Source organism: Gymnoscopelus microlampas (genome assembly GCF_963454915.1).
Source record: "Gymnoscopelus microlampas genome assembly, chromosome: 15".
Classification (NCBI taxonomy): Eukaryota; Metazoa; Chordata; class Actinopteri; order Myctophiformes; family Myctophidae; genus Gymnoscopelus; species Gymnoscopelus microlampas.
The window spans coordinates 25,562,924-25,577,191 of record NC_139952.1 but is presented as its reverse complement, the minus strand read 5'-3'; the positions used below and the strand labels follow the sequence as shown (position 1 = coordinate 25,577,191).

At 43.0% G+C, this 14,268-nt stretch overlaps 1 protein-coding gene across 2 annotated transcripts in view; it reads right to left on the bottom strand.

The window, feature by feature from the left end:
• Positions 1-14,268, bottom strand: part of osbpl10a (oxysterol binding protein-like 10a) — an 87,345-nt gene that overhangs the window by 37,265 nt on the left and 35,812 nt on the right. For both annotated transcript variants that reach the window (XM_084079553.1, XM_084079554.1), the window contains exon 6: positions 2,453-2,693. In XM_084079553.1, the coding sequence (XP_083935679.1) occupies positions 2,453-2,693 (241 nt within the window). The remainder of the gene's footprint in view (positions 1-2,452; positions 2,694-14,268) is intronic.

Here is a 14,268-nt window from a genome sequence, read left to right as displayed (position 1 = left end):
ACTCAAGGCACTGTATGGTTTTTCTCACATCAGACTGTTGGGAACAAGGTGTCAAAGACGGTGGCAATGCAAACCATCCATTCCTTTATGGATTTTCATCTCATTAAAGGAAAATGCTCCACATGTGGGGGGCCTTCAGCAAGCGGAGTTTTTGGAAGGCGAAGGAGGTGGAGGAAGAGGAGGAGCAGGAGGAGTGGGAGGAAGGGGTGTGGTGAGGTGGTGGGAGGAGATCCAAGAGCGAGCAGCCAATCTCCTCCGTGACAGCAGCTCAAAGTGAGCAATCCGACTCGTGACCGGTGGGCGTGGTGTTTTTATCATGGGAGTTCACCAGGACGCACTCGGTAACCAGCCCGGCACATCTACGGCACAGCGTCTCCAACGCGCTCGCCCTCATCGCAGACTCAACCACGTCACCTCGGGTCGTCGGGTCGTTTTGCCTCAGTCCTGAGCCCGGAGGGACCACTGTGCCAGCCAAACCTGGTCCCACCTCATGCTTGGCTCACAACTGGAGAGTGAACTTTGCGCCCCATGCAGTGGCAGCACAGTGGCACCGTGGTCTGTCCTGTGTGGGACCGACCAACCAACCAAAACAACCCCAGCCTCCCCATCATCAGCCACAACACATCCAGACGCGGCCCCTGCCAGTGTGCCACACACACACAACCCTCTGCTCAGTCAAACCGAGCACCCTAAAGCCCTGGTACTGGGGCGTCGGGGGGTACATGCCGTAGGCGAGGCGTAGCTGGACCCCCGCAAGACTTGTCAGCCAGGCAGCGGACGGACGGAGGTTTGTACTTGCAGCCCGGTGGTCCTACACCGCACCAGCCCCTGTCTGATGAACAGGTACAGGGCAGGCTGACTGTTGGCACAAAGGGAACAGAAGACCCACAAGGCGTGAGGACGGACAGGACAGGACAGGACAGGTGACCAGTGACACCACAGCACCCGATCCCGAGTCAGAACCCACTCAGAGCCCAGCCCAGAAACCACTCCATTAAGAATTTGAGACAGAGTTGAATCAACCTGACTCCCCTCTGCTGGAAAACAGAACCATACAGAGGTTAGTTATTATCACAACAAAAGCCTAGTTCAGACCTAAGATTTGCGACGAGATAAAACCGGTTTAACCCTGATATATACTTTGCCTTACAATGGTGTCACACGCAGAAAATTGCTGATCTACAAGTTTTGTAGATGTGCTATTTTCCGTGTGCGACACCGTCGTGCACTGTAGCATAAATTAAGCATTAAAACGGTGCGGTCTGAATTAACCCTTACAGACCATAAATCTATGAGAGCTAAAGTACAGGACCTCATCCAGACTTATGCTCTACTTTCCACTGGTCAGGCTCCCAAATATTAACAATAGAGGGTGCATAGAAACACATGAGCCCGCAGGCTGAAAAGGGTTTGCGTTGAAAGATCTTTATTGGCTCCATTTGGATCTGGCACAGAGAGGGTTAAACATGGCAGAGAGATCTGAGGGTTTTAGGCACCAATGTGGATTTCTTTGGCAAAGACTTATTAGGCCTAATCCGCAGAGAGAAGTTAGAAGTGCATAGTATTAGTTATTAACCACTTAACCACAAATGCACAATGATGCTTCGGTAGAGGTTTGGGTTGTGTAGACAGCTTGCCATGATGGAATTACAAATAGTAATGAGATAATGAGCCAATATTTGGAATTACATCATGGCAAGGTAACTACACAACCAAAACCTCTATTAAAGTGTCATTATGATTTAACCACAAAAATGTTCTTAAAAAAAAAGAATAAAGCAAATCTACAAGCTCACAACGCATCACAATGCGAGGCGTTGTGACCTTGTATATCTGCGATTTTCCTTTATTAACATTTTCGTCTAGAATGCTACAGTATGCCCAAAATTGGGATGCCAGGGTTAGTGGTTAAGGTTCTCTCATTCACACATACAGTACACACATTAAAACCCAATTGTTTTTCTTACATGCACTTAGCACATTGTCCGAAATGCTTCTTCATAAACCTTGTAAACAATATTGACCATAAATACGCTTTCACACACTTGCATACAGTTGGCCCTGGTAAGAAATATTAGGATTCCAATGCAAAACTGATGACAAGACATTAAGTCACAACAATGAATGGAGAAAAAAACAGCATCAACAACACAATAGAGAAACCACACTAACAACTACAAACTATGGAAGAGAAAAGATCATGGGGAAAATAAATTCAACAAACAAACATACGGATGCAACATTCAACAACATTTACTACAAACATTCAAGTTCAGGGCCCCCATCAGGTAGGGACAAGGGCCACAGTCTAGCTCCGCCAGGTGGCCCTTGTCACCAGTGCCCAACTCTGGCGAAGGAGACGGGAGGGAAGACAGAGGAGGAGAAGAGAGAGACGAAGGGGTCGGGGGCTCCAGCAGCATGGTTGGAACGGGGCCCGGGACCTGGGACTCACCGGAGGGGAGTCCGTGGTCGGTGTGGTTGGCCTGGGAGGACTGGGACTGAGGGATGCTCTGGGTGTGGGTCTGAGACTGCTGGAGGATGTTCAGGCACTCTCCCAAGCAGCTGAGGGTGGCAGCGGATGTGGCTTTGAGCAGCAGCAGGTCTTGGTCAAGGCAGGAGACGGGGCCTCTGGTGGGCAGGGAGTCGATTGACTGGACCAAGGATTTCTGCTGACCCTCAGCCTGGGCCATCACCTTTAATGGAGGACAGAGATGACAAGGAGTCAGGAGACAAAGATACCTTGGGACAGTCAACAGTCTGTTATTGATCATAATTATAGACAAGTCAATACTCTGATAGTCTTGTGTGGCCAGACAATCAGAGATCTCAGAGGCCTATTGATTGTCACGGCAGACTCCTGAACAGGGTTTGTGCCAAGGTTGGTGCGGATCTGAGCAACGGATGTTATTATACTTTCTAACGTCCACCGTCCACCCATTAGGCAATTTTAATATAGTATAAATGCATTGCAGAACCAAGGCAAGACTTTAGGGCGGACCTGCATATTAGGAAGGCAATATGATAAGTTTTTTCAGTAGCGTTTTTCTCCTCTGTTCTAGCCCATATCGGATTTAGATTTCCACAGACATATCAATAGGCAGCGGTCTCTGATCATCTGGCTATGCAAGACTAATACTCTGATTCCACTAGGCTATCTTTTACATAGCATCCTTTAAGCCAGGGAACAGAGTGAGGGACACTGGACTGACAAAGACTCTTTGTTCCTCCTGGTACAGGCAGCTACTGTATATAACTCATGGGTTTTGGGGGCATGTCAAAGTAGCCTGGAACCAGACAAATCTGCCACACCTAAAAAAAATATCCCTGGGCAGATTGGTCTGGCACTCCTCAATTTGAACCTCATTTCGCTCACCCCAGAGTTGTGGGTGACCAATCAGAGCCCAGTATTCAAAGTGGGCTTTTTTTTGCTGTGACGTTTGAATCTGTTTGTAACCACCCCTTGGAAATGAATCTTCCACACCGAAGTTCCAGACTAAACTACTACTAATCTACTACGGAGTGATATCAGTCTGGCCATGCCAGGCTAATTTCAAAGCGTCCTGACATTTAGTGTACGTAATTGTTTAGCTTACATTAGCTGATTGTGGTTGTAGGTTTGAAAGTCCAGAGTTTATAATCCAAGGCAAAAAATTAAAAAGAAGGTCAAGACCTGAGTCTCCACATCCTTTTGAGGAGAGAAGAGAGAGAGAGAGAGAGAGAGAGAGAAGACCAGCTGTGCTTCCAATCTTGTGGCCCTTCTGCCACATCCTCTGCAATCACAGGCAGAGCCAAAACCTTCCCACCAACCAGCCTTGAACAAACACAGCTTCACGGGGTTGCGACCACTTGTCACGACAATGTCTGTCAGATTGCCCCGCACCTCCCTACAGTACCTGGCCGCTCGTCTCTCATTGAAAATGAATCCCTAGGCGCTTCAATCACTCCCCGTGTGAAAAGACCTTTAGGTTGAACCAAGGTCCCCGATTTTCTTACATACTGTAAATGTACTAGTTTAAGAAGAGTTCTGGTGTTGTTGAGGGATTTGCATTTCCTCCTCACTCTCTGGTGTTTACATTCCACTTGGAAATACAAAGGAGTGAAAATCAACAAACAAGGGTATTGGTGTTGTAATATAGAGCTATCAGAGGCAATAATTCAATGAATATTTGACCCCCTGTGAACAAAGGTAAGATCCTGCTGGTTGTTCCCAGGTCCTGGCTGCTTACCAAGGCTGATCGGTCCTTTGCCCTCAGGGATCCCAGATTCTGAAACGACCAGCCAGTTATGCCTGTTAAATCAGGCTTTAAGCTTCGGCTTGTAAATTCAATAGTTTCCTAAATGGTCCATTGATGTTTCCACTTTATTTTGTTTTATGATTCCTTCTGTTGTTTTTATAGTTTTGCCTACACCATTATACTGCCTGGATATATTTGTCTATTACATAATATTATATGATCACACATCACAGTGCATTACAATACAATACAAAACAATACATACACACGCACACGCACACACACACGCACACACACACACACACACACACACACACACACACACACACACAGAGTAAAGAAAAGCAAAGCAAAGCAAAGAGAAGAGAAGCTGAGTTTGTCCAATCATTCAGTAATTGATTTGAGTGGGATGTTCAAGAGTCCCATGGTAAACAACTTTTCTTCAGCATTGTTATAGTACTCAGTGGCTGCACACTGCTCCAAATACACATGCTGGGTATTTGCAAATGTTTTGACAATTAAATAAATTAAACCACAAATAAATCTGTACCTTCTGGGACTCGATGCCGTACCCCCTTACTTGTTCAACATAGCTTTTTAACACTGTACTTTTAATGCTGTGCGTTAAATGTCCCACTTGGCAGATGAAAGGCATTGTGATGTAAACTACAACATAATTTGTCACTGCAGACAGACCATGCTGTACTCCAAAGACTCAATCGATGGTAAACGGTGGAATGTTGGGTGAAGGGGAGGATGGATCGTTTCACACAAACTCTACAATAATCCATCTCACCAACTACCCTAGTGAAGGACACTCCTATGACCCACTCATGAAGGACACGCAACTCACTGCGCTTCATACAGACAGACATGTATATAATCTAAAAGGCATAGAAGACACAGAGTATGACTAAACTATGCCTGGGGTAACATACAAATTAAAGCAAAATTATACTTGCTATGTAATACTGATGCTACTGTATGTAGTAGGGGTTTGGGTGGTGTAGTTACCTTGCCATGATGTAACTCCAAATATTGGTGATATCTTCAAATAGATCACTAATCCAAAATAGCCTCTCCATTAACGTGCATTGCAAGGTGAAACAGGTCTGGAAGTCACTCTTTTAGTACAACTAACAAAGGATTTTTTAATCTATTTCATAAAAATGTCAAGTTCTTGTTGATTTTACAATTTGAATTAGGAAGAAAATTCAGACTGGATCTGCAGATCTGGATCTTCAAAGAAAAATCAATAGGAAGTTGTCATTTTTATAAAAAAATATATATATATTAAAATAATCTCACCAATATTTGAAGTTGCAAGGTAACTACAAAACCCAAACCTATACCAAAGTGTAATTTAGTTTTAAGGCTGCAACAATTAATTCCATAATCAATTACCCAAAAAGCTTTCTGTGTTTTTTATGTAACTTTGAACTTGTAACCTACAGTATTTGAACTAGGAAAGCATCAGCATAACAGTCCAAATCACAGCTGAACTGTCGCTAAGTGGTCTACCTGAGATGCTTTCTGCCAAGTGTCACAGTTAAAGTGGTGTTATGCAAACTGAAGCGCCTGTCTATTTCTGACCTGCGTGTGAGAATGCCTCATAGCTCATCTGTTTCATGACGACAGTAAAACGCCTCCCTTCCCTTGTAAACAATGTGAACAAGACACAAACGGATTCCGTGCTCTCAGTCAGGAGAGAGTAGTAACTAGAAAAAGAGCTCCTCGGAGCACAGGTCTCCGCCAGGTCAGGTAGGTTATTGTGGGCCAGCAATGTTCGGAATTCGCCAATCAGGGTGTAATAGGAAAAATATGACAGATCCGTCTTGATCACGTGACCATTGAATTAATGTGAGCAATATAAAGAAAATCGGCCTCCTTGTGGTACTATAATAGGGTAGTATTTGTTCCTCAACGTAGTGGGAATGTGCATTCAAAATTTCACGGAAATCGCACGCTGTGTTCATGATTTGATTTTTGTTCAAACGGACCACTCCTGCAAACTTTAAAGCCAATCATAGCCAATCAGTATGGAATATGAAAGATCCGACAGACAAGTTTGGTTTAATGACTATAGAGATAATGTGTACCGATTTATGTGATGTTTGGAACATTTGTAGGAGTAATATCAAAAATGTCTTTTGCAAACATCTGCCTCGTGGTGGCGCTATAACAGGCCCATGTGAAAGATTTGGGGCAGAGGTAGGCGAAAGAGGTGAATCACCTGCCAGTGAGGAGCCCCCACCAGGAGGACGTAGAGCCTTCGTCCTACTCCTCCCGCCCAACACTCCCCGCTGACAGGTGGTGCCCCAGCCCGTAGGAGTACGTGCAATGACCAATATCACCCTCCCCGCCCGACTTCCCTACCCTGAACACGGGCCAATTGTATTTGTGTAGACGCTCGACAAAGCCGGATGTAAACCCACAACTTCCGTGGTGGTGGGCAGTGACTTTTACCACTGCACCACCCGAACACCTCCTTATCCAGGGTTTTAAAAACAAAAAGAAGCTGGCTGGTGGTTATCTGACAGCTAATGGATCAGTCCTCTTCCTGGCTCCACAACCACCTCTGTTCTGTCTGTAGAGCTTTCTGGCTGAATGACAATGTAATGGGGTCCTCATGTGGACATCACCGTGACATCGTAGTAGAGTAGATCTACTGTGTTTACAACTTCACCTTCAAAACATGAACCTCTCCCTGGTCATCAATTCTAAGACAAATAACATTGACAACAATACAGTGCAACATCACAGTTGGTCAATGATTAGATTCACTGTTTCTCAGTCTGGTCCAGGGCCCACCAGACGTCCAAATGGACCCTTATGGCACTGTATAAATGGAAAAAGAAATTATATTTGGGACCCCAATCTAAACCATAAGACACTCAGTAATTCAACTTATGTGTACAAATGGAACCAAATGGACCCATATGGGTCCATTTGGTTGTATATACTCTGAGATACACAAAAATACACATACTAACACAATTGACAGTATCACACACACACACACACACACACACACACACACACACACACACACACACACACACACACACACACACACACACACACACACACACACACACACACACACACACACACACACACACAAAATGGTAATAAATATAATATACATAAATGACAATGACAATAACCAAACAACACACATACAAACAAAAACAATGACAACAATAACCAAACACAATGCCAACAATACAGGCAGACAACTGACAAATATTTCTTCATACTGGGACACAACACCACAACAAGATAACCATCAGATTTTCACAGGAATCCGTGAGGCTAAGGGCACTAAGCATGAAACGTCCACTCTTCTCTCATCAGTCAGGGGAAAACAGGCCCAGTGAGATGTCCAGAAATAGCCTGAGACCTCAGAGGTCTCATGCAGCCACGGCCGGGTATGACTCACTGAGAGACAAGTCATTTGACGGGTTCACATCAGATACAAAGGCAGCTGGATGGAAGAGACATGCAGTCTGACTCCATCACACTTCTGGATGGTTGGATTGTGGATGGATGGATAAATGGAAGAAAGGATGGATAAATGGAACCGGGATTGGGCCCCGACTCACAAAACGATTACCACAGTACAGTACGTTAATTCAACCACATTAACCCAGGTGTCCCTATTTAGGCAAATGTTCAGATTTTTTCCAAAATGTGTGCCGCATTATGAGCTATTTTTGCCATTTCCCATAAGATAAAGTATAGAAAAAAGATACTGTAGAGCTTAAGTGGTTAAACGTCTAAAATGTTTTAGGCATACTAAACTATCATATCGTCTTTTTGTTTATTAAATCATCTTCATCTACACACAACCTAAAAGTCACACTTTATCTCATGTGTGTCTGTGAGGTAGGCTTGTGACCATTTTAACATTTCCAAACCGGTCTGATTTTCATGGTCAAACTGGACTGAACCAGTTATACCGACTTTGGTGACCCATCATTAGATTAAGCAATGATACTTCATTTCATATATACTTTTTTTTTGGGGGGGGGGGGGGTCATTATTCAGTGTTTGTTTTAGCTCACCTTTTTTGTTGTATTCAAATCCATAATGTTGCCATATTGCCTTTCATTTTCTTTGACAAGCGAGTCATGGCAGTGACTAATTTCTATAGTGACTAGTTTCCACTGGTCACCATTTTTGGTGCTACTGCTGTCTGTGTTCATTCAGTCATTTCATGTACCTCGGATTAACAGGCTACAGACGCTGGATCAGATAAACCTTGACGATTAAAACAGCAGCTGCAGTGATCAGATGTTTGGATGTCATGATTTGTAAACAACAGGTTTTATTGTGTCTGTCAGTGAAATCTGATCTCCTTGTTACCCGGTCAGTCGGCTCTGAGTAATACCCTTCTCTGGTCATTCTTTTTGCATAGTCTTTTGCGTTCGATGTGTACGATAGCAGCCACAAGCAGCTGCTGTAGCCACTACATGCATGTTGTACAACAAACACACCTCAACTAAGCAGAGTCGCCTACAGTGCAGCCCTAATGTTGATGCCCAACTAAGCCCAGTGCATTTATAAACAACAGTAATAATGTTAATCATGTTGACCTATAGTTATTATTAATGCTATACAATATGGATTTAGCGTCATTGGCAAGTACTTGGTCCTTTCCTTTTTTCTTCTAATTCTCCAAATTCCTTTGCCGAAAATAGCCGATCTACAAGCTCAGGGAAGCTAGGGTTCATATTCATAACTACGAAATGCCCTTCAGGATATAGAAACGATGTAATGATGTAATGTTCCTTCAAAATGTGAAATGTCTGTCTGGCGCAAAAGCAATATTTGACAAGATAAAAGTTCACACACAATAAAGCTTTCATGTTAGCTCAGCTAAATGCACCTCTGCTGGACGACAGACAAAGATCCAAGGTAAACCATGTGAAGTGAAGAGAACACTGCAACCTTCTGGGACATGACTGGATAGATATTACTCTTCTGTCAGCCAGATTCAGGACAAAAGACCAACAGACAGGGGACAAGTTCCTGCCCACAGTGGTACTGTACTTAAGTATGATTTTGAGGTATTTTTACTTTCTTCAGTATTTTCAATTTTCAATACTTTTACTTCTACCCCACTACATCTCAGAGGCAAATATTGTACCTTTACTTATTATTACAAAACACACTAAACACTTCAGCCTTATACATATTCTGGCCATTTGAAAATAGCAGATCTACAAGCTCACAATGCGTCGCATTATTTTCAAACAATTTATTATACATTTTGAACTTGTGAAATGGGACATTCTGCACAATGAGTATTTTTACTTTTGGTTCTTTAAGTATATTTTGATGCCGATACTTTTGTACTTTTACTCAAATACATTTCGAATATGTGACTTCTACTTGTAACAGAGCATATCTACATTGCCGTATAGATACTTTTACTTAAGTAAAAGATGTGAGTACTTCTTCCATCACTGCCTGCCCACCACCGCGGAGACAAAAAAAAGCGCATCCAGCTTAGCTCCAATGAACACAATACCTGACTTACCAGCCCTGAACACAGCCAATTATAGGCTGTGTTCACGGGTGGTAAGTCGGGCAGGGAGAACGATAGTCAGGGCACCTGTTTAACAGGGAGAAGAACTTGACTGGATAGCGCATTCACCCTCCTGGTGAAGCTCCCCACTGTCAGGTGAAAAGAAGCGGCTGGGGAAAATTGCCATTAGGACTAAACTGGGAGAAAAATGGGTAGCTGAGGACGGATGTCGATCTCATTGAAGGACTGTTCCACATGCCAAAATAAACTCTTCAAAGGAAACAAACGTCCCAAAGTATGAAGACTGTAATGTAATTCAACACAAGCTACATATATATCATAATCATCAATATCATCATGGCCAACATCATAGTAGTAACACTCCGTAATTTAATCAAGAGATGTGCAATACGAACATGCCTATTGCATCCATTCAGTCACTGCCCTGTCATAAATCCACCTAAATGCACACGGCGATGTCCGAGCATGCCGTTCCAGTAATTGTACGGCAGCACTTAACTCAGCCTCCAGGCAGAATCAAATACACTCTACTCTAACATCAGCTGGCCCCATTCCAGCATCAGCCAGCCATGTTTTATGGACTTTATGACTCATGAACGTGGTGTGGTAGCCAGGCACTAAACCAACCCACATCAGGTGGAAGAGGAGAAGGGTAGAGAGAGAAGTGCAAAGAGGAAAACAGAGCGCAGATGATGTTGCGCGTGAATCGGGTCGCACAACAGAACACTCCGTCATTGGATCTGACAGAGGCAGAGTTAGAACCAACATAAAAGTAATGGAAAAATGAATCACACTTCAAAGAGGACCTTGTTTGCTCCACTTTGGGAGTCCATCTGTAGAGAAATTGCTTGAAAAAGAGGGAAGCAAATGAGTGTTTGTTTTGCTTAATGACCACACCATCTGCGCAATATTTACACTAATTGTCCTGGGTTCGTTTCAGGAAAACAGGCTTTCTGCTCCTAAAAAATTAGAAATGTTTCTCCTCGCCCACTGCTCTCTGGTTTGTCCTCTCTCTGTCTGAGCCTCACTCATCAAGTTATTCTTAGCCTGACAAGGCACAGGCACGGCAGGGGGGTTCTGACACGGAGGAAAGCAGCAAAACTTGAAGACGGACATCTTCAATGAGCAAGAAAGGCATGTTAAAAAATGGCCTGGCATGAAATTAGGGATGAACAGTTAATCGAACTAATCGATTTAATCGATTATATAACAATCTATCTTAATATAACTATGTTGTTTTAAATACAATTCAGGCATTTAGCAGACGCTCTTAATCCAGAGCGATTTACAGTAAGCAAGGTTAAACACAAGGTAATAAATACAATTCATATAGACAGTAATCTAGGATCATACAGTAGGTAAACAAAGAATCTATCATCAGTCTAAACAGTATAATATAAAAAATCACACCCTGTGTGAAGGTAGCGGCGCCTTTGATACATTTTGTCATCGATATGTGTTTATAATGTGTTTATAGCCATGTGTCACGTGAAGCTTGACCAATCACTTTGTTGACGGGTCTGACCAATCAGAACGTTGACGGGTCTGACCAATCAGAACGTTGACGGGTCTGACCAATCAGAACGTTGACGGTGAACACGGACAAAGTCAGGTATAGAGCAGGATCCGCTCTATACCTAAAGGTATAGAGCGGCTAACGCCGCTAAAAATATATATAATCTGTACATTGAAACTATACAGACTATAGGATGCCAGGTCAACAAATGAACCTGGAATCTGTCTAATAACATACTAAACTAGAAAAAGTGCTCCTCGGAGCACAGGTATCCGCCAGGCCAGGTTAGGCCAATGTGAAAAGGGTGTAATTTCTTCTTAGGTCTTTCACGGCAATCGGACACTGCATTCATGATTTGAGGCATTTTGTTTCAAAAATGTGTTTTGCTAAATTAGACCTGCTGGTGGCGCTATAACAGGCCAATGTGAAAAGGGTGCCATTTCTTCCTCGGCCTCGTGGGAATGTGCGTGTGAAATTTCACGGAAATGGCAAGCTGCGTTCATGATTTGAGGCATTTTGTTGAAAACGGACCAATCCTGCAAACTTTGGAAGGCAACCTTAGCCAATGAGGATGGAATATGGAAAATGGGACAGATCCGTGTTGATCACATGACTATAGAGATACTGTGTACCGATTTGCATGACGTTTGGATAAAATCTGTAGGAGTAAATGGGTTTTGCACAAATCGGCCTCCTGGTGGCGCTATAACAGGCCCATGTGAAACATTTGGGGCAGAGGTTCTGAATTGGCATCCAGGGAGTGTGTGTGCACAGTTTCGGAGCGACCGGGCCAACGGTGCCGGAGATTAGCTGTTCACAGACGGACACACACACACACACACGCGCGGACGGACGGACAGGGGGTAAAACATACTCTCGCCATAATTACATTTTAATCTTTGCATAAGATCAATGCAAGGTGTCAAGGCTAGGGCAAGTGCTACGGCAAGTGCTGAGGGCTAAGGTCTAAGGTCGAGTCTGAAGAGGTGAGTCTTCAGATTACGGATGTGATTCTCGATTATTGGATTAATCCAAAAAGTAATAGTGTGAATAATTGTGAGGATAGTGTTCGATAGTTGCAGCCCTACATGGATAACTTCATGCAATGTCATTGAATAACAAGCAGGAGAATAATTCTACTCAAGAATCTAAATCTAAATAAAAAAACATCTACTGGGGAAGTATGACAATCAATGTGATGGCTTGTTTTGCTAACGTTTCTCAGTATAGCGCTCTGCAGTGTCAGTGCTTAGGTTGATTCATGGTACCAACATCCCATTGTGAAGCTCTGATTACATGATAGGTTATTAGCTTAGCTGCAACCTATTCACCAGCGGCCTATTGAAATACTGTTTGGTGGAGTACATACAAAGCTGCTTTGTCCCAAACACAGCCCCCTAAATAAGAGCTGTCGTTGTTGCAGTGCCGCCTGCATGAGAACAGCCAGTGTCAGGTAGAAATAGGAGAAAGGATTCCTTCGGACTGATGTGCCCTTTAGCAACAGAGCAAGGTCAGTACTGAACCAACCAGTGTTTCTCTATGACAGAGAAACGGTTTCATTCATTTTGATCTGTAGACCTTATATATTAGAGACGGTTCCTGAGTAAAGGCCATGGCTGTTATCACTATTTATCTACTTACCCCAAAACCCAAAGCACTCTACTCCTCAAACTCTTTACTTCTCCAAAAATAACTGTTTGCAGAAAAACAGGCCTTGCAAAAATAATAAAAATAATCTATATAAAACAACATTTTCTCTAACATTACAATTGTATTTCTCTCTGCAGTGAGTACATACTGTATTACAATAGTTTTTTCTCTTTCTCTCCACAATAAGCTTGGTCATCACCTTTGAAAGTCTTTCCATCAGCTAAAAATGTATTCAAGTCTTCTTATCTACATAGTTCAGTAGTACATTACCTCATTGACAATATACCAAACAAGTCCATGACTAAACAGAATGTTTTTAATCATATGGAAGCTGTCCTGCCTTCAGTACGCCTGCCAGGCATACAATCAAGTCTTTAATCAGTCCATTTACCCAAAACCCTGCATCACATCTAATCTTTTTCAGTTAATCATTAGAAGTAAACTTCTGACAGGCAATTAGTTAAGGGGGGGGCTGAGGGTAGCTCCATGTTGATGGAAGATAAGAAGGCATCAGTGAATGGCTGCATTGGTGTATGAACATGTAATAGATGAGGACTTTGTGCTAATCTGAACTGACAGGTTCAGTAAGTGAAGAGAATTCATGTCTGTCAGTCCGACTTGACGGACAAGTGGGAAATTCAGAAAGGAGGGGTTTAAAATGTCTCACGATTAAGGCAGAGAAACCATACACATAAACAGGCCTCACTCCATGCATTCCTCAGACATAGTAATCCAATAGGTTCTGTGCAAAACTATAGTCGTGGTTTCCTGAGGGTGACACACCTGTTACCAGTTCAGTTTCCCACTTGATTACTTGATCACTTGATTGGTGTGGCAGCAGTTTTCAACCGTAAACAGTCATATGTGTTTCCAGCTTAAATCTGCTGCCTCACCAATCAAGCAAAGCTATGGGGAAACTGAACCGGAACCAGAAATGCGGTTGCCACCTTCTGGAGACCGGGACTACAGTTATGCACAGAGTGTACACTACAGTAAAGTGATTCAAATGTTGTGAGAGCAGAAGGAAAAGGAGAAGGTAACTGTCGTACCTCCTTCATCAATTAGAGTTCTTGGAGCCAACAGGGTGCAGTTTGTGTTCTTGGCAATCAGTAGTGCTGCATTTATATCAGTTTATCTCCAGTGGTGTAAGGTAACTATAAGTACATTTACTCAAGTACTGTACTTAAGTACAATTTTGGGGTACCGGTATTTTTTACTTTACTGGAGTATTTCCAATTTTCAATACTTTTACTTCTACTCCACTTCATATCTGAGACAAATATTGTACTTTTACTCCACTACAATTATTTGAA